A 25,192-nucleotide genomic window follows, 5' to 3' on the forward strand; every position below is an offset into this window, starting at 1 on the left:
GCATCTCTACAATAATCAAAAAATCAGCCGGGCGTGGTAGTGCGTGCCTGTAATTCCGGCTACTCGGAAGGCTGAGGCGGAAGGATCGCTGGAGCCCAGCAGGTCGAGGCTGCGGTGGCTGGGAGCGGCCACTGCACTCCAGTCTGGGCGCCAGAGTGAGACTCCAACTCAAAAAACAAAACAAAACAAAACAAAAACTTAACTCTTTGTTTTTCAGTAAGCAAAAAGATAGAAAAGTGTTTTTAGTCAATTGTGTTTCAGAAATTCCTATAAAGAAAGACTATCTTTCTAGTCTGTCCTAGACTTTTTTTTTGTTTCAGTGCAAAACTTCGATACCATTGTTTTACCTAGGTTTTAGTCTGGTAAATGATCTTTTATTTGTAAGTAGGTTTTGTATACTAAAAATGTCAGAACACTAAAAACACTTGAAGATGCAAATAGTTTAGTTTATGCCCTATCTTGTCTCCTTGTATTTTACTCAGTTTTGTTAGCTTTTCTTTTTGCCAACCTAAGCTTCCTTCTTTAACTAAAAAATACCTGGTTGTTTGGGTAGAAGACTCAATTTTGATATGTATTTTGGGAGTTAGTTTGTGTTTATAATTCCAGGTTTCTTCAGCAATTTATGAAGCTGCTATAAATTATATAAAATTATACTCATAATATTGCAACAATAAAAGATGTTGTGTATAGGGGAATAATCTTGTCGAATGAATAAAAAATGTTTAAATGGAAGATAACTTATCTTTCTTTTTTTTTTTTTTTTTGAGCTGGAGCCTTACTCTGTCACCCAGACTGGAGTGCAGTGGCATGCTCCTGGCCACCGCAGCCTCAACCTTCTGGGCTCTGGCAATCCTTCTGCCTCAGCCTTCCAAGTAGCCAGAATTACGGGTGCGTGCTACGACGCCTGGCTAGTTTTTGATTTATTGTAGAGACGAGGTCTCACCAACTTGCCCAGGCTGGTCTCGAACCCACGGGCTCAGGCAATCCACTCACCTTGGCCTCCCAAGTACTGGGATTACAGGCTAGCCACCGAGCCCAGCTGTCTTTTTTTTTTCCTCTCTCTCTTTTTTTTTTCCATTTTGGTAACACTTTGCTCTTGCCAGTCATATTTACTTAGCACCAGAGCTGAGTGCTGACTGTGTAAGTGACCAGTGTTTTCTCAAAAAAATCAAGATGATCTTACCATTGCGTCCAGTTTGGTTTTTCTGCCTGCAAAGATCTCTAGTACTAGGTCAGTGTCCCAAGTATAGAAAACTGACGGTTGCTACAGGCAGTTTGACTTTTTCTTCCCAGTTTAAACTACCCCTGCTGTCTCAGACATACCTTCTACTTACAATCAATTTGTCTGATTTTGTTTATTAGTACAAAGAACTGTGCTTCAGGTAACTTTTTCCTGAGTTGTGGGGTTTTTTTCGCTTGTTTGTTTGTTTTGTTTTGTTTTTCCTGCCACCTCCCTCACCCATTTTTTTTTTTTTTTTTTTTTTTTGCAAAAGCACTTTACCTTATTTACCTTTAGGCTCAGGCCAAGTCCTGCTGTGTGTCATGCTTTTTATCTTTACACTCTGAACTTCTAAAGCAATTAAAAATAAATCATCTACCCTATCCAGCACAGAGGATCTGGCTTTTAAAGGGCTTTCAAAGGAAATAGGCCCTGTTGCTCTGCCAGTGGGCACCACTGGATCTACACTGGAGGCTGGAGCCGGAGGTGGGGTGTGGCCGGAAGGTGCTACCATGTCTGGTGAGAGCCACTTCTTGTTCTGTTGTCAGACAAGGGCAGCAGTTGTTTCTGTTTTCTTAGCTATACTTTAGGGGCTGAGTTCAAGTTGATTAGGATTTAGATGTAGCTTCCTCCAGAAGAAGAGTTTGGCTCTCATCAGCCTCTCTCCCAACCCCCTCTGTTCTTTCTCCAGCCTACTTGCACCTTTCCTTTTTCTTCCTTCCTTTTTGTAAAACATATTTTTTGAAAACAAGAACAGGGAGATTAAAATCAGTACGCAGGTGGTCATGAGTGGAAAAGGATCTCCTAGCCTCAAATGGGAGGGAAGCAAAATGGGAAGCTCCACACAAGCAGAGGGCTCCTGACTGACACAGAGAGAGAGAGAGAGAGAGAGAGAGAGAGAGAGAGAGAGACAGAGAGACAGAACGAGCATGTGTGTGGTGGAGGTATATGTGTGGTTTGGGCTCCAGTCTTCTCCTCCTGCAGCCACCATCACCTCTGTGTCATCCCCTCGTGGCCAGCAGGTCTCCCAAAAGCCCAGTCAGTTCTTTCTGAAAGGTTCTGCCGGCAGATGTTGGCATCTGGAAAGTAAGGCAAATAATTGAAAACTGTCTGCTAGGGACCTGGGGCAAATGTATGCAAAGCCGCATGCAGGTGAAAGCCCGTTAAAATCCCAAATGGATGCCTTGCCTATATAAACTACTTTGTTACATATGATATGTATTGGTTATGTAAAAAGGAGATGAAAAGTTTGAAGGACATCAGCAGCTACGTTCACATTAGAAGCTATAATCTCAAATTTTAGATGGCTAAATACACTTAGATAAGCTCCTTTCCATCAGAAGGAAGCTAAAAACTGTAGCCGAAATGTGTGCTTGTGTGTCTATACAATGTCATCAGTGTTCTCCCTGTGGACAATTAACATTTATATGAGTATGAGGAGATGGTGAAGAGACTGAGACAGACAGGCTGACTTTTGATGTCTTGCTCCATAGACAGGATCATATGATTAAGGTTTCAGACTTTTCATATGACAGAGTGGGAGAGTGTCCATGTGAGGAGAGGGTGTATCTGTTTTAACAGACATTTAGAAATTATTGCATTTTGCATAAATAAATAATACTTGGGCTCAAATATCAGAATATGCTATGAAGTATGAAAAAGGACTAAGTTGGGTGTTGAGGTTCATCAGTGAAAGTTCTTTTTAATTTATATTGGAAAAGATAAAGGGTGGGTGACAGAGATCATTTTGCTTTGAATGCTTTGATTGACTTTGATGTGTTTCATGTGATATCGGAGAACAGGATAGAGAAACCAAAGTTTGAGTTTCACTGTAGCCACCAGACTCCAAGTAGACTTCTGCAGCATTTGGCACTTAGTCTTCTGCCATTTAAAAATAAGTCAAAGTTCAGATGCTTAATATTTTCATGGATGATGTTTGAAGCACAACATATATTGTTGCTCCTTTGCTTACTTGTGTTTTTTCCCTTCCCCTCTTTGTTGCAGTGGCATGCTCTCTCCCGTGAAGAGCAGGCGAAATATTATGAATTAGCACGGAAAGAAAGACAACTTCATATGCAGCTTTATCCAGGCTGGTCTGCAAGAGACAATTATGTAAGCCCCTTTTCCACACTGACGTCTCTTTCCCTTTTCACCCATTCTTTCTTCTGTCTGCTTTCCAGAAGGAAATGTATTTTAGGGTATATATAAAATGCTGGTACTATGTACTATTTTTGGAAGCTAGTGAACTTTGTAATAAAGATTTCATGGATATATTGCATTATGAAAGCTTTGAACTGTCATAGTGTTTTTGTTTTTTGCTATGAGTGCTAATGAATTTTTAATAAAGTTTTTTTAAATAAAAAAGTAATGCTTTATCATTAAAATGTTGGTAAAAATATTTTTAAAATGAAAGAACGCATAATCTCACCATGTAAAGACAACATTTAGTAATAGTTATTTACATTGCCTTCTATATTTTTTCTGTGCATTTTTAAAAATTTATTTTTTACTTGAATATATGTGTACATGTACTTTTATGTCATGCTTTTTGCTCTTATGTATAAACATTTTTCTGTTATGGCTTAGTGTTTCTATATATCAGTATTCTGTTGAGCGAATGTCACAATTTACTTAATCATTTTTTCCTGCTTTTAGACATTTAAGTTCCTATCTTGTTTCTTCTTACAAATGCAAAAAATCTTGCAGTGAACATGTCTGTGCATAACAGTTTTTCCTTTATTTAGGACTATTATTTCTGTAAGATAGGATCATAGTAGTGGAATTTTTGAGCTAGAGGATATAAATATTTTAAAGTTATTGATACATATTTTCAAATTGCTTTCCAAAGGATTGTATATTTTACACTTCTTATACACAGTGTATTCCGGTGTTTTGTTTTTGCCACCAACTAATTAGAAATGGGTTAAAAAAATATCATTTTTCATATTAATGTACCCTAACATCTACTATGTGTTTTATTCTAGGGTAGGTAGTATCATGTTTAAGCAATACTACTTTTATTGGCAAGAAATGCCTCGCTTTTATTACCAGTTCTTTTATTGCAGTAGAATTTGAGCATCTTACTAGTGTAGTCTTGATGAGGCAAAGGCTATTTCTGAAAAGGTATATTATAAGTAATATATTTGAAGTTTTATCAAATTTTATGAGGGGAATAGTTTTGACTACGCTTTTAAAATAATTTAAAATTGTGAAGGTCATTGCTGCTTTAGTTCATTCAGCCTGCTATAACAGAATACTGGGTAGTTCATAAGTAACAGAAATTTATTTCCCAAACTTCTGGATTCTAGAGGCTGGGAAGTCCAAGATCAAGGAGCCAACAGGTTTGGTGTCTGGTGGGTGCCTTTCTGGGTCTTCCTGCTGTGTCCTAATATGGCGGAAGGAATGAGGAGCTCTCCAGTGTCTCTTTTATTAGGGCAATACTCCCATTCGTGAGAGCTCTTTGCTCATACTCTAATCACCTCCCAATGGCTCCACCTCATTATACCTTTACATTGGGGACTAGAATTGTAACATATGAGTTTGGGGGGACACAACATTCAGTCTATAGTAATTCTCATGTTCCATGTGAGACTAGTATTAGAAATGCCAGCCAGGCCAGTCTTACTTAATATAAGTGGAATTATTTCTTTAAAAAAGGACCGAGTTGAAGCCATTACTCAATCTAAAATTTAATATGCAGCCGTTGCTGTAGCTGCTCCTATTAGGCTCAAGTTCCCACAGAGATGATGACAGGGATGCCTGTCTGAGGTGATAGGCACATGTAAACTTATTTCTGGAAAAGAGTTGCCAAACATGTTTCCTGTAATGTGCTCCACAGAAGAAGTCCCTGTACTGTTAGGATTTGGAGCTTAACATTGGATACAACATGACACAGGAAGTAGGAGTACTATTATTTGTTATTTCTGAGCAACAGTACTGTCAGCTCTTCTGAGCTGTTGTTTTGGTTGTCTTAATAACTACCACATGGGATTGCCAGGAACTCTCTTAGATTCTTTATGTATTATTTTCTAATCGTTACAACAATCCAGTGGCATGAATACTATTATTCCATTTTCCAGGTGAGGAAATTGAGAGGTCAAAGAGGCTAAGTAATTTGTCCAAGGCCATGTAGTAGGTGGCTAAGCCGCAATTTACATCTAGGTTGCTCTGACTTCACAGTCTACGTGGTTTCCCTCCTGAGTGGATTAGCTCAGTCTTCCAGTGCCTTAAGAAAACTGCTGTAGTTGACGGATTTTTGCCCCTGAACTCGGCTTCTGTTCTCTGAGCAGTAATTACCATCCCACTATAGAGCTTTCGTGATGCCCTTTGAGTGGGAAGATCAATCTCCCACCTAAAAGGTTTCAAAGTGTCATCTTCTAATCCTGTCATAGATGTCTTTTGGATGCTTTGTCTAAATGGAGAGAGCTGATCTTCGTTCTCTGTCTTATGGAAGCTTTGTTGGGCTGTGAATTTTATTTAGCATTGCTTGTTGAATGTCTTTAAATTTCTTTTTCTGAATCTTAAGTGGTGAATTTTAACTTTTAAAAAGACATAAAAGAAGCACCAACATATTCTTCCCCCACCCTTCTCTATTTTGCTCTCTCTTCTCCATGTGGGAGGGTGGGAAGAAAGCAGTTTTTTAAAAAAAACTAGTGTAGTATGAATTTGTCTTTAAATATTTTTCCCCCGCACAATTCTTAAAGAAAATGGTTTGCATGTTTCTTGACTGAAGGGAAAGTCCTGCTATGCTCATATCACTTTTATAATAATTGAAATAAATCTATCAATTACTGAAACAAGCAGAAGTCAATCAAGTGCTAGCATTTTAGCTCAATGCATTGTTTTTAACATAACAGCAATGTGCAGGAATAGAATATAAAGATAAAAGCAAGGCATTTAGTGCCAAAATGCTATCCTGATCCTCAATGAGATCATATTAAGTATATATCTCAGTAATTTGATGTTAAAATGTCCTATTCTATGGCATCATAGATTTTAGAGTTTCAGTTTGTTTTCATAAATTTGGCTAGTAACTGAAGTTTTCATGAATCAACAGTACACACATTTTCTTGGGTGAGATTAGCCAAATATTTGTATTATTAGAGCTTTTAAATTTAGTTTTTAATGTTTCCCAGCATTATGTAGTCGATATAATTTTAATGAAAAATATTTTTTGTGTTTACCACACATGAATTTTGTTTTTTGTACAACTTGACATTAATATATCCAAACTACTTAGTTCTTTTTGTTGACCACAAATGTAGGTTCTCTTGAAACATTGGTTGATACCTAGAATATAAAATAGGTTATTCACTTAGGTGGTAGAAGTATAACAACTCAGGTCAGACAGTCACTACAGGCTGGCTATGTTTTTGGCATGTTAAGGGGAGAGAGGTGGTACTGAGAGGTCCAGGTGGTGCTCTGGGGACAGAGCCTCCTACTGTGAGGGGTTAGGTCATGGTGAGCTCAGAGTCATGGAGGAGCTTGGAAAAGGAACCCCAGCTCTGCCTGAGGGGGGAGGGAAGTGTGGAGCACAGAAGGATCATGTGAGAGAGGATGCTTGAGATGTGTGTTGAAGGGCATATGAGAGCCAGGGAGAGAAGAAAGTGTGGGATAAGGTTCCAGACACTTGAAACAACCTCGTAGCAACTGCTGAAACTGCAGTAATTCTATTTGAAAAGAAGATGGTGGATGCCTGCAACAAGCATGCACTCCTTCTGTTTGCACCCCGCCCCCCACCGCCGAGCACCTTTAATAATCTTCAAAGAAGACTCCATTATTTTTGACATGCCATTTCCCAAGATCACTGACATCTGCTGTTAGCCTCAGTGTTTGGGAGGATGATTTCAGTCAACCTTCTAAAGCTCTAAAGCCTCAGTGGCTGTGTCAAGAAGAAAAATTATCTTTAGGTATATAAATATATATATACTTTTAGAGAGTCACAAAATGTATTCAATAACCTCATAGTTTTATTTTTTTATTATTTGTTAATGTGATTATTACAGCAGACATAAGATAGAGATATTGGATATGATATGTATTCTGTTATAGTGATTTGAAAATATTTAATGTGAGCTGATCATTTACTATAAGTGAACTGTGGCTAGATCCTATTAAATTATTTTTGAGAGGAAAATAGTTACTTAGGAAAATGGCAAATTAGACCACTATAAATGGGAACTAAATTTTTTAATTTGGCATTGAGATGATTTTGAAGTGTATTTAAAATTGGATGCATATTCATGTTATTGTGTCTGTCTCAGGAAGGTCATTAACTGCTGGAAATAAGTCTTCAAAATTATATTTAGTTCTGTGTCATCCTTCCTCTCTCCTAGGTTATGTCACGTCTATGCCACAAGAGCCGTGGGCACTCAGTCAACACTGTGAAACTTTTAATTATACAGTGGAATTCACAATAAGTTTTATCTTGAACACTATCAGAAGTAGATTCTAAGTGCAGTGGTTAGTAAGAAAAGGAACGTCTCATTAAGCTGACTTCCTTGAAGAGGGTTCTGTGGCCATAGCCGTACAACATCATTGTGTGTGTGTGTGTGTGTGTGTGTGTGTGTGTGTGAGAGAGAGAGAGAGAGAGAGAGAGAGAGAGAGAGAGAGAGTGTGTCAGTATTGATGATGTTAAGTATGAAGCTATGGAGACAAAGGGCACAAAGAGATCACTTATTTTCTCTTTCTCTTGCTCAATGACTTTGTTTCTAAATACAGACAGTGAGGAGAGAGAGAGAGAATGAGTTGTCTTTACCTTTTTGTTGACCACCTGCCTATATTTCCTGTCCCATTAACTCGTGTATTCATGGTACAATCTATGACATGACAGTGTGCCTTTCTTCTTCCAGGGTAAGAAAAAGAAGAGGAAGAGAGAGAAACTACAGGAATCTGCATCAGGTAGGCACCATGTGACTTTCCAGTCACTCCTCAGGCTTCTGATAAACACCTTTTAAAGCAGTTTGCATCTTCTACACACTGCTTTCTTCTGTGGCTATAACTTGTGATTCTTGAACTCTGCTTTTCTTCCTGAAATTCTTTTAAAATTTTAAAAAGACTTTTCTTTTAAATGTGACTATGTGAAGGTACATGTAAAAACTCTTTTCCAAACCCTGTCACTTGGAATCCTGGTGGTGAACTTGTGGGGTGTTTTTTGTTTTTATTTTTGCTTCAGTTATCTGTGTTCTCTTTGCTTTAAACACTTTGGCTTTTTTTCTATTTGCCTAACTAATTTAAAGTATGATTTTTTATGACGATTATGTAATATGCGTCCTTGTATCCCCTTGAGAATCTCTTCTGTGATTTGAGATTTTAAAAATGTAAAGCATAGTGATAGGGTTTGTCTTTCTCATACATTAATTCAAGGCATCAGTAAGGTCCCATGTATTTTCCCTTTTTCTTTCATTAAAAACAAGGCCACTACTTATACTGCACAAATAAAAATGGCTGGTATAAGAACCATAAAAAGTAAAGTGAACAAGTCCACATGATGTTGTAGCTACTACGTATTTGGAATGTACAAAAACCTCTTGAATAAAAATTTGTTAAAGACACAATTTTCTGCAGGTACAGGTCCAAGAATGACAGCTGCCTACATCTGAAACATGGTAAGAACGACTCTCTGGTCCTACTGCTGACATTAGTTATAAAAAGAGGCACTTGCTTGTGAATCTTCTTGCTCACACTGATTCCAACCAGCATTGCTCCTTAGAGAGGAAAAACGCTACCAAAATCAAATTGGTGCTTTTAAAAATCTGATGGTTTTTATACCGGCTATGTATTTGCAATATAGTGTGCTTTTATCTTTTCTGTCTTTTTTGTTTCATTTATTCTTTCTCCGTTCTCTTTCCCCTAACTCTTTCTTCTCAATCCTTTCTTACTGACCAGTGGCAAACCTGCCTGTTTTAAAAAAAACAAAGAGCAAATGACAACAAACAGCACAATGCCGCCTTACTCAGCAAACCCATGATGGGTTTGAGAAATACCGTCAAGCCCAAGACTCAATGTTTTTGCTCTGTAGAGACTTTGTCTCAATTGGAATGACATGTAAACATTTCAAATAATTTATTTGCTTCTAGTGAGAAAGATACACATGCTTTTTTTCCCTCCTTATCATTATTTAAAAATATGTCATGGGCACTTACATGGTTAACTGTATTTCTCCTATCAATTATTTTTCCTCATTGGTAACCATTGCTCAGTTTCATCTAGTTTTTATAGGTAATGTTTATTTTATTTCTTTCTACTGTAATTATTTTCGTTTCATCCATGTGACCACTAGCCCAAGAACCTGGCTTTGTACATTAAGGCTTGGTCTTTATTAAGCTGTGAGTTCAGCATGTCTGCATCTTCCTCTGGTAACAGTTCTTTTCAAGGGAGTTATACTTTTGATTCTCCTCTCTTTCTAGGAAGCCACATTCAGTCAGTCACCAAGTCCTGTCAGCCCTGCCTTTGGGGTCTGTGTTGAGTCTTTCCTCTCACACTCATCATTGCTACAGCCCTAGTTCTGGTACTCAGACTTCCCATCTGGACTATTATAATAACCGTGGAATAATTTTTTCTACCTCCGGACTTTCTTCCTACCAGTTTATCCTCCATGTTGCCCCAGAGGGATTTTCTAAAACACAAGTTGAGTGTGTCACTTCTGAAGCAGTCAGTAGTTTTCATTGCTGATGGATAAAGTACACGACCCCAAGTGTGGATCTTCCCTGTCCCACCCTCATGGTTGGTCCTTTGGTCATTCTTGCTCTCTGCCTTTCTTCACTTCCAGCCCAGCCCAGCCCTCATAAGTCCTGCAGTCAGTCTGCACAAGATTATTAGCAGTTCCCCACGTAGATGAATGGGGCTACACATGCTGTCCTTGTGCTTAGAAAGCCTGTTTCCAGCTAGGCTTGGTCACTCAACCTGTAATCCCAGCATTTTGGGAGACTGAGATGAGCGGATTGCCTGAGCATGTGGGTTTGAGACCAACCCGGGCAACTTGGCAAGACCTCATCTCTACAATAAATTACAAAAATTAGCCAGGCCTGGTGGCATGCATCTGTAGTTCTGACTACTTGGAAGGCTGAGGTGGAAAGATCGCCAGAGCCTAGCAAGTCGATGCTGAGGTGGCCATGAGTGTGCCACTGCACTCCAGCCTGGGTGATGGAGTGAGACTCCAACTCAAAAAAAAAAAAAAAAAAAAGGAGAGAGAGAGAGAAGAAAGCCTGCTTCTTATTGTGCAGTGCAGCTTAGAAGACCATCAGCTTACAAGGCATTTGGCTCTTGACCAAACCAGGTGACTCTTACCTAAACTTTCAGAACTTAATTTTTGTGCTGATATTTCAAGCAACTCCCAGAGGAGCCAGCAGATATTTTGGTCACAAATAGACCTGAATTTTAAACCAGCTGATTGCCTGAGCATTCTACTTCAGCTTTTTAGTCTTTTCCTCACCTGTAAAATGAGAATAATGATATCTGCCACTTACAGTGGTTTGTGTGTAATTTGTGCTAGCTGCTGGCACACAGTTGGAGCTCAAAAGTTCCTTTCTCCTACTGACTGACACCTAAGTCAGTTGCCCTCTGCTCTGTGAAACTTTCTTGATCTTTACTCAGGTTGCCCAAGTTTTTCAAAATCCCAAAACTCTTCTAAATTAAAACTGAGTGTCAGGCTTTTCTCCAAGTGAAAGGAAGAACAATCCCTTTAAATAAGTGATCAGAAATAGTATAATCAGTTTAAACTTGATGACTGTAATTCGGGGAACTCTTCTGGGCCGGCCACCCGTCTTGGTTATTAGGAATGCAAGTATGACTTCATGATAGCCCGTTTCCTTTAGAAGCTCATGGCATCATAGTAGATAAATTTGGTAAATCTGGTAAAAAGCACAGGCACATGCTTTGTGTGTTTTTTAGAAGAACGTTGTCCTTTTATTTACTGAACACTTAGAAATGGCTAACAGTTTTGTTGTTGCTGTTGTTTTCATGTTCTGCTTTTAAAAAGAAAGGCCTCAGAAGTGCAGTGTGCTGAGGGCTGGCACTTGAGTTATTCTACTTCTGTTTGCATCCAGATCTTTAATACTATTTCTATTAAAAATCATGCAAAAAATATGTTACTGTACTTCAGTGTTTGCTACTTGATTTGAAGTTCTTCATGATTAACATTATGTGATATTTTTTAAAATCATGAGACTACATCTATTTTTGTCCTAAAATGTATCCTAAACATCTCTTTTAAAAATAAGTCACAGCTGTCATTGTGCCCTCTTGTCGTTTATATTTTCTAAGAATTAAGGTATTCCCTCTGTCCTGTACATGAAAAACAACAATAAAGTTCCTTTCCCCAAATTCTTATGAGGCCACTCCTCCAGCCTCCCTCTGGGCGAGGCTCTGTTTGGTTGTGCTCCACATCATCAGTCTCTAGCATGACTCCTTTCTGGATCAGATATGTGACCTTTGACGTTCCTGCCCTCCACACTGCCCTAGTTTGGAGAGCAGAACTGGCAGTCATCGGATAAGAATTACAGAGCAGAGAGATCAGATTTGCATTCACAAAGATATCAGTAAATTAGGAATGATAATATTCCTGTTGTTCCTCCACCTCTTGCTTTGTCGTAGGAATTTAGACTTCTGTATGTGTAATAACTGATTTGCTCAGTCGCCATTCAGCATTTGTCAAGCACCTGCTACACGCCAGGTGTAGAGACTTACAGAAAACCTGGAAATGCAGTGTTGGATAAGGCAAGGAAGGTCCCTACTCTCAGTGGTTATTACGTTGCTGTGAAGGCAGTTTAAGAAATATATAAACAGGAAATAAATGTGCTATAATAAAAGTAAAACAGTAACTTGGGAGTTTGTTTTAGGTTGGGTGGTCAAGAAAGGCTTCTCTGAGGAGGCAGCACTTTTCTGGAATAACTATTGTTATTCCAGAAAAATAGAGGGGATTTCTGCTCTGGAACAGAGCCTCGGCAAAGAGATGAAAGGCAAGGGAAACAGAGTGGAAAGAGCACAGAATAGGCATGAGCCCGCCCAGTCTCTCAGATTAGTCGCCATAAATTGTGTGGCCTGGGGGGGCAGGTCACTTAAAGCCTCTGGAGGGACCTCTGGTTTCTTGGGTGTGAATGAAAAGATTGTACACAGTGTCCTTTAAGATCTCTGTCTACCACTCCCTGAGTGCAACGTTCTAGCCTGCTTTGCTCTTGCATGGTCTGCACTGCCTCCCAGTGTTATAAAAGGGACTTGGATCTCTTTATTTACAGATTGGTAGTCATTGTTCTATGTGCGAGTGGTTCTGTAAAACTGTAAAGCACCTGTACGATCTTGAAAATGACTTGCATATGCCATGGTCATTCCTCAGGTCCTGTGCAGATCATACCCATGCCACCTACCTCCCCACAATGACTGCCTGGTGTCCTGGGACACAAGAAGCATTACTTCTGGTTTGGGGACTTGATTTTCCACCGATATGATTGTATGGCTCCTTGTTTGCCAGACTACAGTCACACCAGCACTGACCTCACCTTAGAAACAAGCCAAAGACAGGCTACCTATTTGATTAGAACCAGTCCTGCAGAGTGTGATGTGACATCTCACACAGCTGGGTTTCGATTCTGCAAGGAAGTTACTGAGTAAAATTAAAGCTAAGGTTGCCTGGCCCTGGCAGGGAAGTATCTCAGCTCCCTCCCTGCAAGGAGGGTGTTTTTGGGGGGTTGTTTTTGGTGGTTTTTTTGAGAGAGTTTATTCCTCTTATGTACACAGCAAAACTTAACACTATTTTGTATCCTTAAAGAAAATCCTATTAAATTAGAAAGATATTTGAGCTCAGACCTCCATGGTATGTAGCTCAGATGCTAGAAAAGTCTTACTCTTGGCACTAGTGTGGGACAAACTATAAGGCATAGCCACTAATAAGGAAAAGACTTTTCTCAGTGAACAGAGAAGGCCTGGAAAAATTTTTTTTTCCACTCCTCAAAAGACGTGTGGGTTTCATCTAGCACTCTCATTGTTCTGGTGGGAAACAATGTTGCAGTTGTCTCATGCAACCCAGCAGTTCCTTGAACACCCAGCTGTATTCCTGCCTCCCCTGTGTTTCGACTTCAGTGCATTATACAAATATTCACTCTGGTGACATCAGATTGAAACAAAGAAATTGTTGCTAACCCAGTCTCAGCACTGTGGAACAACTTTTGATAATTGGAAATGAGATCTCTGAAACTATTCCTTCAGGTTGTGATCCCCAAGCTGTGGGATCTTTGGAGGAAGCCAAATTCATCCTTTAAGCTTATGGGACTAACTTGTCATTTGTGGGAATTCTGGGAGTCCAGGGTCTCAGGGGATGAGGCTGCACACATTCTTCCATGCCCAGTTGAAAGGCCCGTGTCATTAAATACCATCGTTTGCTTATTCACTTCACAAACATCCCATGAGGACTCTTAAAAGTCAAGAACCGATTATGCAGTTATGGCTACTTGCTAAAAATAAGACTCTGCTCCTTTCTGTAGGCGCTTCCAGTTTAAGAAGATACAGACATATATATGGGTAATTATAAAATAATACGTTTTATGCTGCAAAGGGGTTGCATACAGTACACTCTATAAAAATAAAGAGAACAACAAATATTTAAAAGAGAGTGAAAACAAGGTAGGCTTCCTGGAGTAGGTAACACTCAAGTTGTTAGTTTGGAGAAGGAATGTGGGAGCTTGAAAGCACAGTGACTGAGTTGCTGTGAGTTTCCAGTGTTTTGGTGTATGTTTGATTTGGAATTTCATCTCAGGAGTTTGTCAGAAGTTAGAGATTATTATCAAATACTAAACTTCCCTTTCTTCCTGACTCAATCAAAATCAATAAGCGATTAAAGAAACAAAGAATTAGAATTTTTGAAGTGCTGGAGATGATTAGCATTCTGAATTTACTGATGATACAACAACTTTTCAAATTGGTTTATTAATATTTGCTTTAGCAAAACAAATGCAAAAACTCACCATCTTTTAAATGGCATAGGTTGAAAGTATACTTTTAGATATTTCAATGTATTTCCTTTGATTATATAACATCAAAAAGTTAGTTAAAAAGTAAACATAAGCTACTTTTAGAAGGTAGAAAAGTCTTTGGTTAAACACGTACAGAGACCAGAGACCCACATTAGACACAGAGACATACACTGACACACACCCACACTGTTTTCGACTTTGGCATACTCTTTATCTTACCAGCTTGTTAAAGCAAATGAAAAAGTTAAGTGCATTTTTTTTTACTAAATAAAAACTTCAGCCTTTATTTCCCTGGGGCCAAGAGATGTGTGGGAGAGGTCACTGCTCAGCTCAGTATGGAATGCAGTAGATAGTTGTGCAGTGCTTGGATTTATATCTTTTAAAAAATTGTTTCTAGCTTTTTGTTTGATGATGAAGTTTGAGAGCCTGAAGAAGTGATTAAAGTTTGGGAACTCCTGAGTCCTGTGGAGCCACCCTACAGAGCTGACGAGCTTGCACAGTGGGAAGAGGGATGTGATTGGCCTGGCGAAGACCACTGGGGCATTGCATGGAGCCCAACGTGTAGAATAGGCAGAGAGTATGCCAAGTATTTTCAGTGATCTAGTTGAGAAAACCATTTATTGTCTATCCTTTTTTATGTTTACCCTGATAAGTTTGACAGTTTTGCCTAATCCCTGCTCCAGATTCAAGTGCCGATGTAGTCACCCACCCATTAAATATCGGTGAGCTTCTGGATTGGCATGTTTAGTTAGAAAACAAAGCCAGACTTAAAAATTAATAAAAAGTATATGGAAGCCAGAAGCAGTCAGAGAAATCTTAAGACTTATCCAAAGTCTCAAAGTAAAAGTTAAGTCATTGGAAACTAGAAAGTGAAAAAATGATAACCTGTTTTCCATTCTTCATCATTCGCACTTGGTAAGCACCTGACCTAGCATTGTTACTAACCAAGCAGAGGACCCATGGGCTTCAGAACTCTTGGGAAGGGGGTGGGCTGGGGGTTGTCAGACTGGGCAGAACCAGTGTCACATGGCAGCCAGGGTAACACGTGTCTGCGTGGCTTCCCTTGAGCCCAAGTTGGCATCTTCTGAGAAAATGTCAGCACCCCACTCTGTACCTCTCAGCGCTTGGCCTGCAGTTGTCCTTAGGATGGTGGCCCTGCCCATTTTACCAGTGATAAGATCCTGGTGTGCCAATGGTCTTGTCTGAAATTGCTGGTTCACGTTGCCTAGGAGATGGAACTGGTGACTGCCTAGAGAGATTCCCACGCACTTTTGCCCTTTCCCTGGAAATGCTTCTGTCTGAGGTGACAGCCTATCCATGTCTTCCTTCTTCTTCTTATACTTATGTCCATGAATCCCTATTACACTCGCCACAGATTAGATTCTTGTAAAGAATCTTCAAGGCAATGACATTTGACTTCATTGTTCCTTAGAGAATTCAGACATCTGACAGGTATGTGCAGGCTTGGTCACATTATCTTAAATAGTAGTGACGACATAATGACACAGTGTGGCTGCACTAAACTATGTGTTGAATGCGAGTTTTCAAACTCTGGCTGTTTTCCAGGCTCCTTAGGTATACTTATGGGAGCCGTTGGATTGCAAACCAGAAACAACCCATGTCAGCTTAAGGAGAAAGGGGAAATTTATCTTCAGAACACAGGAGCATCTTGTCTAACCAAGGACAGTAATGCAGTTGGGCCAAGGAGAGTGCTGAAACAGCTGTCCAGATACTTTTTGTGCCTTTTAAATCTGGTCCTCTCCCCAAGTCACCTCTATCTTCCTCTGCAGATGGACTTTCCCAGTTCTTTCAGCCACATGTCCAGAGTTCTCAAATTAATGTGTTGTTACAGCGTTAGTCTCCCAAAGAAAAGATGATTATTTCAAATTCCAAGGAAGAGCCTCTGGTCAAACTTCTTCCCAATTCATAATCAACTGAGCCAGAGAAGGTCACATTTTATGGAATGACTGTCAGGCTTGCTGCTCTCTCTTTGGGTATGTTGGAGTTGGTATAACCAAGAGGGAGCTGGGCAGCAACTTAACAGGTGTCCACTACAGCTCACAAATAAGCTGATGGTCAGGGCCTGTTAATTAGCAGGCAGGGTGGTTTTATCTAGGCAGCTATACATTAATGAAGACATCAGGTTATAGGTTCCTACAGGATATGTGTTTAAGTCGCCTTGGGAAGCAGAAATAAAGAAGTAGACCCTAGCTAGCAGGGTTGATCAGATGCCATTAAAAATATAATCGGAGACGGAGACAAGTGCACAAGGCTCCTTAAAACCCTCTTAAGATACTTTATTCGTTCATGAGTGACGTACTGTTCATGAAAGTCCATGAACTTGAATTAAGATCAATGGACTAGAATAGTCTATAGAATAAAAAAGAATTACTTTAGACAAATTTTGTCTAATAAAACCTTTTGCTCACTGAGCTATGTGGAACTGTGTGGAAATGAGCCCATCTGGATTGATAGTTTCCCAATGAACTATCGGTTTACATCCTTAAGTTTCAATGCATATACTTTTCAAAAACACTTTGGGATGCAACTCTGTTTTCTCCAACAGAGTACATTAAAATTCATTTAAATATTTTTAAATTCATAATGGCATTATTTTATACTGCATCTAATATTGCGTATAGTATATACTACAAGGAATGTGGTGGTTTGTCACTATTCTAAATGACCCCAGATAATGTGGAATTTTAAAAAACTACTTTTTATAATTTGGGGAGGGGCTAACCCCCTTCCCCAGAGTAATATGTTTCTTCTGATCTGCTGTGTGGATTTAGGAACCAGAAATATAAAACTTAATTAAATGGTACATAAGTAAGTGGGTCTGAGTTGGGGTATAGAGGATGCTCTCTTAAGAAAGGGTAAAATGTACTATTTTCATACGTCAATTTCAAGACATCACTGTGATACCTTGAGACTTTTTAACTTCCTTTTTCTCCACCATGCTGTTCACAACTGAAGCTGCCAGGTACCTGATATACAGACGAGATAGGTGATCCTGCCAGTAGCATCTGTATGCTTTAGCAAAGTTACTGTGTTCTTTTTGACAGAATGAGAGAAAATTGTAATTTCAGTTGAACAATACTACCCACCTCTTTTCTTGAGGTCTAATTCATATCTGACCTGAAATGTTCTAAGTTTTTAGGTACATTCTCTATGTGTTTGCTTTTTTTCTTTCCTGCCCTCCGCTGGCATTGTGCTTTTGGAGACATTCTATTTCATCAGAGAGTTTTCAGTTATTTTGCAGAATACTCTGTCAGTCTTCATTAGCTATCAGAAGTTCTGTAAAGAGTATGACTTTTGCTTGCTGCCCCACATGTGTTGTATGAGGTTGGAACAGCAGACATGAGCCTTACTTGGATGTGTCACATTCCGGGTTCTTTAATGGAGGCCTCTGTGGTACCTCCTCCTGTTCGGTGGCAGCCCTGTTGAGGGAGTAGTTTCAGGCCTGATGAGGATGAGGAAACATCACTTGTCTGGGGCCATGCTGTGGGTGAACAGCCATGCTGGGTCTACAGGACTGTCTTGAACCCCAGATCTCTCTCTTGTTCACTGTGCCCCTTGAGAGGACTGGGCTCTCACCCCGCTCTGCACATATAGCTATCACATCCCCTCGGCGTACCTGATGAGGGATAGCATTTCATAGATGAGGAAGTGGGTTCAATATGTTCAAGTTGACCAAGATGACCCGAGAGACAACTCATGGAGTCAGGATCCAACACAACCCAGGACTGACTGTCCTCAGAGCCCACGCTCTAACTCACACACTTTAGTACCTCCTAGTGCCACATATGGTTGACCAGACGCATGGGGCGCACACACAAACACAGGTATATCTATGGCAGTACTCAATTTGAAAAGAAAAAGCAAAAGACAAAAGTGTGTACTGATCCTATTGCTTTGTTTTTAGGAAGTGAAGTGAGCATCTTTAGTGTAGGAAGACTTCTGCTGAGAGAAATGTGGATTGGATGGAGAGTTTGGAAGTGGGTCTGCCTAGCTAGTTATTGTGTCCTGAGGCATTTTGGTTCAGCTGACAGAACTAAACTGAACTTTGAGGCTCTCTTCAAAACTTTGCTCAAGAGTATTTCTCCAGTGTATTTCTCTAGCTGTAGTAAGGATCTAGTAGGCATGGCCTACGCTGGGAGGCTCAGCCTACCAATAGGAGGCAAGTCCCCACAGAGACAGACACAAAGGGCTGGGCTGATCCGGGAGGAAAACCAGTAGCTACAGAAAAATTCCCCTGGAGTAACTCATTAACAGTCACAGGCCTGTCTCACTGTCGTCTTGATGTTGCCAGAGTCTGGTTTATACCAATGGCAATTCACTGTGGAGGACCACAAGGAAGGAAGCTGTGTGGGTTTAGTCACCGTCACCTTGGTATAACCTGAATCCAAGGACAGGCCTAATGACCCCCTTCCTCCCTCCAGCTTCTGGGAATCTTTGCATCAGGGCTTTGTGGTTAGGTCCCTGACTAGTCTTGAATGCTGGGACTAAGGACTAATTCAGCTGCAGAAATAGTGTTAACCTTCCTAACCACACGTTTTTATTTTTCCTTTTTCTCAAATACTGGTTGCTGTTTACAGTCAGGGAGCTGAAGCTGGCGTTTGGAAGTTATATGTCCAATCTTAGAGAAGATTTAAATTTCAAAATTAACTTACATGTTTGGTTCTCTTTATCATCCTGTTTCAAATAGAGAACGATATCTTGGGGTAGCTGCAGTGTTCTAGATGTAGACCATGAGAGCTGTGGAGGCCTTGACTCAAAAGTGAAGAAAGGGAAAGGGAAGAAATTTGTTCTCTGTGAGCCCAAACAGATGTCAAATTCTATCAAAGGCCAAAAGCTTGGCCGACCCATACCTTCGGGGTAGCATAGCTCAGGCCCCTTTCCTAGACTATCCTCTGGCTAGAAGGGCCAAGGAGACAAGCCTATCAGTGAACCAGGATATAGGACCTGTTGCCTAGCAATGGACAGACAGGGTGGAAGCTAGGAAGAAAAATGATCATTTAGTTCCAAGGTATGGTGGGGAGAGCCTGTGTTGAGAACTTAAAAGTTCATTCCACCCCCTGTTGGCTGCATGAGCTTTGGCAAGTTATATAACCCTAGGCAGCGTCCATTCCCTTATCTGTAAACAGGTGGAAACATGCAGAGCTGTTCTGATGATTATGTGAAACTGTGAAGTCCATGTCCCAATGCCTGGCACATCAGTGCTCAGTACCTGGTATCTTCGTTCCTTCCCCTTCCCCAGCTTCTCACAGACAAGGCAACCTCCAATTCAGTGAGGCTGTCACTCTTGTGGTACCAGAAGGCCTGGGACCCAGCACTGTGACTCTCTGGGGGTAGCCTCAGCCATTTACCTCCATATACCTCTCTGCTAAAACAACAGAGTTAGACTAGCTCTGCCATGCTTGCTTCCTGCTCTAGAAGTCTGCACTTACTTCCTTCATATACACATGACATTGAGCAACAGAACAGTTCACAACCTGAAATAACAGGCTTTTGTCAGTTTTCCCTGAGGTAGAGAAACATAGGCAACTGGCAGGAGGTGTGTAGGGTGCTGCTGCAAGGCAATTTTTGCGATTCAAGCTATGTCTCTATTCACTCTCACAGATATAATCTCTCACATTCTCTAGCCGGGTGTGGTAGCTCACACCTGTAGTTCCAGCTACTTGGAAGGCTGAGGCGGAAGGATCGCCAGAGCCCAGCAGGTCGAGGCTGCGGTGGCTGGGAGTGTGCCACTGCACTCCAGTCTGGGTGACGGAGTGAGACTCCAACTCAAAAAAAAAAAAAAAAAAAGTCTCTCCTCTAACTTCACCTCATGTCAAGGTTCCTGCTTCTTGCTAGTAGCTTTTGGAAGTAGAGGAAGAGGAAGAAGGGAAGGGTCTTCTATTCCACCTCACTTTTTTGCTTCCTCACAAATTCTGAACAAAGGAAGTGACATGATGTGGGGAAGGGAGAGGTGTTTTGCCCCTGGAGACCAGCTGTGCTATCCCTGCCTTGGCCTGCACAGCTTGAGCTGACTGACTGACTGAGTCCCGAGGCATACCTTACAGGGCTGGCCCTCCCTGGTTCCTGACCCTTTGCTTCTCAGGTTCACTGATAGACTTGTCTCCTTGGCCCTTCCTGCCAGAGGACAGCCTGGGAAAGGGGTCTGAGCTGTGCTACCCCAGGGGTATGGGCTGGCCAAGCTCTTGGCCTTTGATAGAATTTGACATCTGTTTGGGCTCACAGAGAACAAATTTCTTGCCTTTCCCTTTCTTCACTTCTTTTGAGTCAAGGCCTCCACAGTTCTCATGGTCAGTGCTGTTTATCTCCCAGTAGCAGGTCCACTCCTGGAATCTTTAGTTACCTTTACTGATTGGGTGCTTAATAAGTAACTGCCTATTTGAGTTCCTGGTTCCATTTGGTTTCCAGGATACTTTGTGAAGATTGAAATTTGATCCAGGAGAGCATCAGGGTATCGTCTGCATGGGGTGGGGGCGGGGGTCTTATTCTGCCTTGGAATCCATTGAGCAAGTGGTCCGCTTGGTGACTCTTGGTGGATGGAGCCCAAGCCTTAACATATGTGAGATGGGACTTGCAGCTCCCTTTGAAGCCCAGCCGCAGCCCGGGAACAATAATTGCTGGCTTTGATTGCACAGACTTCACTGATGGGTTGGTCTGTGCTGGAGCTCGCCTGGCCTGGCCCAGCTTCAGCCACAGCCCCCCAGTGAAGCCTTAGATGTGGGAAGCCTCCAGTCTGTGGAGCCTCATTCCTGTGGTTTCTTGAAAAGAATCTGGATTGGACCTGTTTTGTATCTGGAAGGCAATACTTCAGGCCCCCATTTGGAGGTAAGAGTTGGTCTGCCTTGATGTCCTTGCGTTTTAAAAGAGCAACCAGGGACAAACTTCCTTATTTGATAGCAAGGGGATTCTTTGTGATTTTTTTAAAAACACCAGTTACACTGTTAGGAAAGCATCCTGGGGGAGGGGGTAGTAAGTTACTTTTTGTAAGCAACTGTAGAGAGGATCTCTGAAGCCAACTTTTCAGCAGAATTTGCGAGGTGACACTATGGAATAGTGACATGATGAGTGGGCAAATGAATGCGAGGCTGTGGAAAGAAACGACTTTGTCAGGAAAGGTCACTTTCTCAGCAAGTGACATTACCCTTGAGGTAAATGCTATCCCTGGGCAGCCATGTTTGTTTTAATAATGATGTTATCACTTGTGTTCCAGCCTAAGAAAGGAGAGGAGGAGGTGCTTCTAGGTGAGGCAAGAAAGAGAAAGGAAGACAGTAGTAGAGCCAGAAGTGCAGGGAGGGGTCTGGAGGGGTCAGCCCTGTTGAGAGTCAGCCCTGTTGCCTGGAGGGGTCAGCCCTGTTGAGAGTGGGGGCCAAGCAGGGTCATGGATGTTGTCTGTACTCTCTACTTCAGTGTCCACCTGTGCTGGGGGTGGGGCCCAGTCCCAACAGAGACAGGTCATCTCTCCCAGCAAGCAGACATTCGTGGCTGCCTTTGGCAAGTCGATTCTGAATCACAGTGCTTGCCTCAGGCTGCTAGCCCAGAACTTCAAGGCCATGCCTCATCAGGAAGCTAAATATTTTCATGTGACTGAGAGGAAAACCTTCCCAGGAAGAGCAACCTGGATCAGATCTTTGAAAACCTGTGATGCAAAAATAGGAATCAGCGGAGCACCTTACCACCCATCCAAATTCACCTGAGCCCAGCTCCTTTCTTCTTGGAAGGACAGGCTCCTTCTCACACTTTGATCCTCCTGTGTTAAGGACAGTGCTGCTGTTAAAGTATTACGACACTGAGAGTGTGTTTTCCTGTTAAACATAGAAAGGGTAATTTTGCAGAATAGGAATTGTAATTGTCTCTGAAGACCTCCTTCATGGAAAACATTCTGTGGCTGATTTCCTTTCATTTTGTTTTTGTTTGTTGGTTGGTTTTCATTTTTTCAGTGGCTTCCCAGCTTTCCGAAATGTTTCTTCACAGTTCAGACCAGTCATTTTTTCAGACAGCATCGTAGTCATTATAGTCATAGCACCAGCTGGCATACTCACAGGGCTCGCTCTGTGCTGTGCCCTTTGTAAGCATCTTAACATCTAAGCCATGCTCTCACCATGGCCTCACAATCCCCATTCTGAACTGCACGGTCCTTGTGGGGAAAGCGTGTTGTAGACTGTAACTTGCCATCCAGTGTTTTGTTTTCATCATTAAACTATGTCAAAGCTTCCTTTCATTTCTCTTCTACTTTGTCTTCCACTCAAATAAAAGTGTAAGGAATCCACTGTTTCTTAGAATTAATTTTTAAAAGGAAACGTCTGCTTGTAACAAGGATACCTCAGTCACAAGCACAGAGTTGGGATTCATCTGCGGCTACCAAGGGACCCAGGTAGAGAAGGTGCTTCTGGCATCCCTGCCAGAAAGGAAAGCAGCCTCCAAGTTCAAAGCTGCAGAGGTGGCAGGTCCTCTCTGGAGTGAAGGAGCGGAACCTTGCTGTGCTTTTACTTCCCTTTTGTCTCATCTTGCTACGGTGTTCCCTTTTATTTTTAATCACTATTTTAAAATCTCAGATCATTAAGGCTTTTGGGATTTGGGTTTCTCCTTTTTGAAAGTCATTACCATCACCCACAGCTAACAACAGTTACCTCAACATACTTGCTGAGTGTCCTTTTCGAGGCTAACATTAGCGATCCTCGTTGTTAGGAAGGAAGAAAATCTTGAGGTTGTAAAGTCTGAAGTAAGAATGGAGAGGCTGACGTCTGTGGGACAGTGAATGTAAGTGTGGACAGAGCACAGGTCATGGGAGCTGGCGGTGCACTGGAGAACTGGAATCTGTCTCAGTCCCATGGAGAGTCACACAATGACATCCCACATCAAACACTTTATACATATGTGTCCCTGATCTGGCTGTTGCCCACCTTTCCAATTCATGTTTGGCCGTTTCCTGCTGGTGTTTTTCAAACTTCTTGTTGTTGTTTGTTTATCATGACCCAAAGCATTAAATACATCTCGTATTATAACTCTGTACATACACATACGTGGAACCAAAGTAAACATTCAGTACCCTGTAGTTAACTCTATAATGTCTTTCAAGTATTTGGGGCTACCCAGGACAATTTATTTTAGCTATCCCCAAATCAACAAAGTGGATGAAATAAATGCAGAGGTCTTAGGACATGTGCTGTGCGAAGTAGAGGTTGCAGTCTTTTAAAGGCCTATGGCAAATTCATATTAATAGCATTTCATTTTTTCCTTCTTGAGGTGGAAAACGAAGCTCATTCCCAACGTGCAAAGCCAAGGCAGCGACCCCAGGACCTCTTCTGGAGATGGAAGCTTGTTGAAAATCCAGACTGTCTCCACTGCCTGCCTAGTCGACCCCAAAGGAACACTGATACCAACTTGACCCTGAGGTCATTGCTAGAGATGCTGATCCATAAAGACAATCACTGCCAGCCTCCTTCCGTCTACCGCCAGAGCCAAGTTCCCAAACAAAGCATCAAAAGGGTTTCTAAAAGGAAATTGAAAAGCACGGGAGAACGAGAGCAGGCCCTGATCAGCTGAGCAGCTTTTCTCTTCCATCTCCGTGTGTACTTCCCAGAGCATCTTGCCTCCATACCTGTAACCTCTCGGCAAGGACAGTCACTTGGTTGTGTCTGCCTGCCACGCGCAAATGGAGCCAGCAGCCAGCATGGCCATCAGCATCCCAGCGGAGGAATTTGTGGAAGCGCTCCCTCTTTGTTTCTGTTTTCATTTTTCTTTCTCTTCCTTTCTCCTAAAGCTTTTATTTAACAGTGCAAATGGATCGGTCTTGTTTGCTTTTTTTTTAAACTTGAATTTTTAAAATTTACACTTTTTAGTTTTAATTTCTTTGTTGTATATTTTGCTAGCTGTGAGCTTTTAAATAAAATTCAAAGGTCTGGAAAAGTTTGAAATGCAAATGGAAAATACCAAGAAGCCCCCCCCCCCTTTTTTTTTTCCTCCTGAGAGACAGCTTGCCTGATAAGTTGCTTCTCTGTGAATTGCCTGTAACAAATAGTGGCTTCTCCGTCCTTGTAAGGTGTTCGATAGAGCTAAATAAACGTAATAGCCAAATCCACTCTGTTGGTAGCAATCGGCAGTCCTATTTCATTTTACCTTTTCTTCTATTTTATTTTTCTTTTTTTAAACAGTAAACCTTAACAGATGCGTTCAGCAGACTGGTTTGCAGTGAATTTTCATTTCTTTCCTTCTCACCCCCTTGTTGTAAAAAGCCCAGCACTTGAATTGTTATTACTTTAAATGTTCTGTATTTGTATCTGTTTTTATTAGCCAATTAGTGGAATTTTATGCAGTTGTTAAAATGAGCATTGATGTACCCCCCTTTTTTTTTTAATAGCAAGGCACAGCCTTTGCCCAAAACTGTCATTTAACGTTTGTCATTCCAGTTTGAGTTAATGTGCTGAGCATTTTTTAAAAGAAGCTTTGTAATAAAACATTTTAAAAGAAAGTGTCATTGGATTCAGAGTGAAGTTTCTGGTCATCTAGAGTTGGTAAAGAACGAAGTCCACAGGCCAGAGCTCTCAGTCTGCATATGGGAGCACGGGGGTGCTGCTGGCATGGCCTTCTCCAGGGCCAGGCTAGCACCAGCTGTAAAGGAGCGCCTTCCCCCATATGCCAGGCATGTAGTCCTCAAAAGTACTTGTGTGCCGTGAGCCTGTTCATCCTTCTCCTCCGGGGGTAAATATAAAACAGGGTCAAAGGAAAGAAGGGAATCACCAGGATGCAGATGGGAGTGAATCTCTTCCTTCCTGAGCGCCTCAAGGTCCTCAGCACCTGATTGTGCTGCTCAATGCAAGTGTGCAGGTATCTTCTTTCTTCGCTGTTCATTGGGGCTCAAGCTAGGCTCCCCAAAGCCTGGAGTCCCAATGGCAAAGGAAGGTCTTCTTAACCTCGTCCATTTTCCCAGAGTCAAGAGTTTTCAGATCTTGAGTTATATTCCATAATTTTACCTTACTAGTGTATGTAAGTT

At 41.3% G+C, this 25,192-nt stretch overlaps 1 protein-coding gene across 5 annotated transcripts in view; it reads left to right on the forward strand.

The window, feature by feature from the left end:
- LEF1 (lymphoid enhancer binding factor 1) overlaps window positions 1-24,676 on the forward strand; it is a 121,826-nt gene extending 97,150 nt beyond the window's left edge. For 3 of the 5 annotated variants that reach the window (XM_008051073.1, XM_008051075.2, XM_008051076.1), the window contains 4 exons: window positions 3,224-3,331; window positions 8,071-8,119; window positions 8,786-8,826; window positions 23,446-24,676. In XM_008051073.1, the coding sequence (XP_008049264.1) occupies window positions 3,224-3,331; window positions 8,071-8,119; window positions 8,786-8,820 (192 nt within the window). In that variant the 3' untranslated portion in view covers window positions 8,821-8,826; window positions 23,446-24,676. Of the gene's footprint in view, window positions 1-3,223; window positions 3,332-8,070; window positions 8,120-8,785; window positions 8,827-23,422 lie in introns of all 5 variants that reach the window. The other 2 variants (XM_008051074.2, XM_021709111.1) reach the window with 2 other exon arrangements.
- The last annotated feature ends 516 nt before the right edge of the window (window positions 24,677-25,192 follow it).

The sequence above is a fragment of the Carlito syrichta genome, unplaced genomic scaffold (assembly GCF_000164805.1).
Source record: "Carlito syrichta isolate Samal-C Ts95f unplaced genomic scaffold, Tarsius_syrichta-2.0.1 Scaffold158902, whole genome shotgun sequence".
Taxonomy (NCBI): Eukaryota; Metazoa; Chordata; class Mammalia; order Primates; family Tarsiidae; genus Carlito; species Carlito syrichta.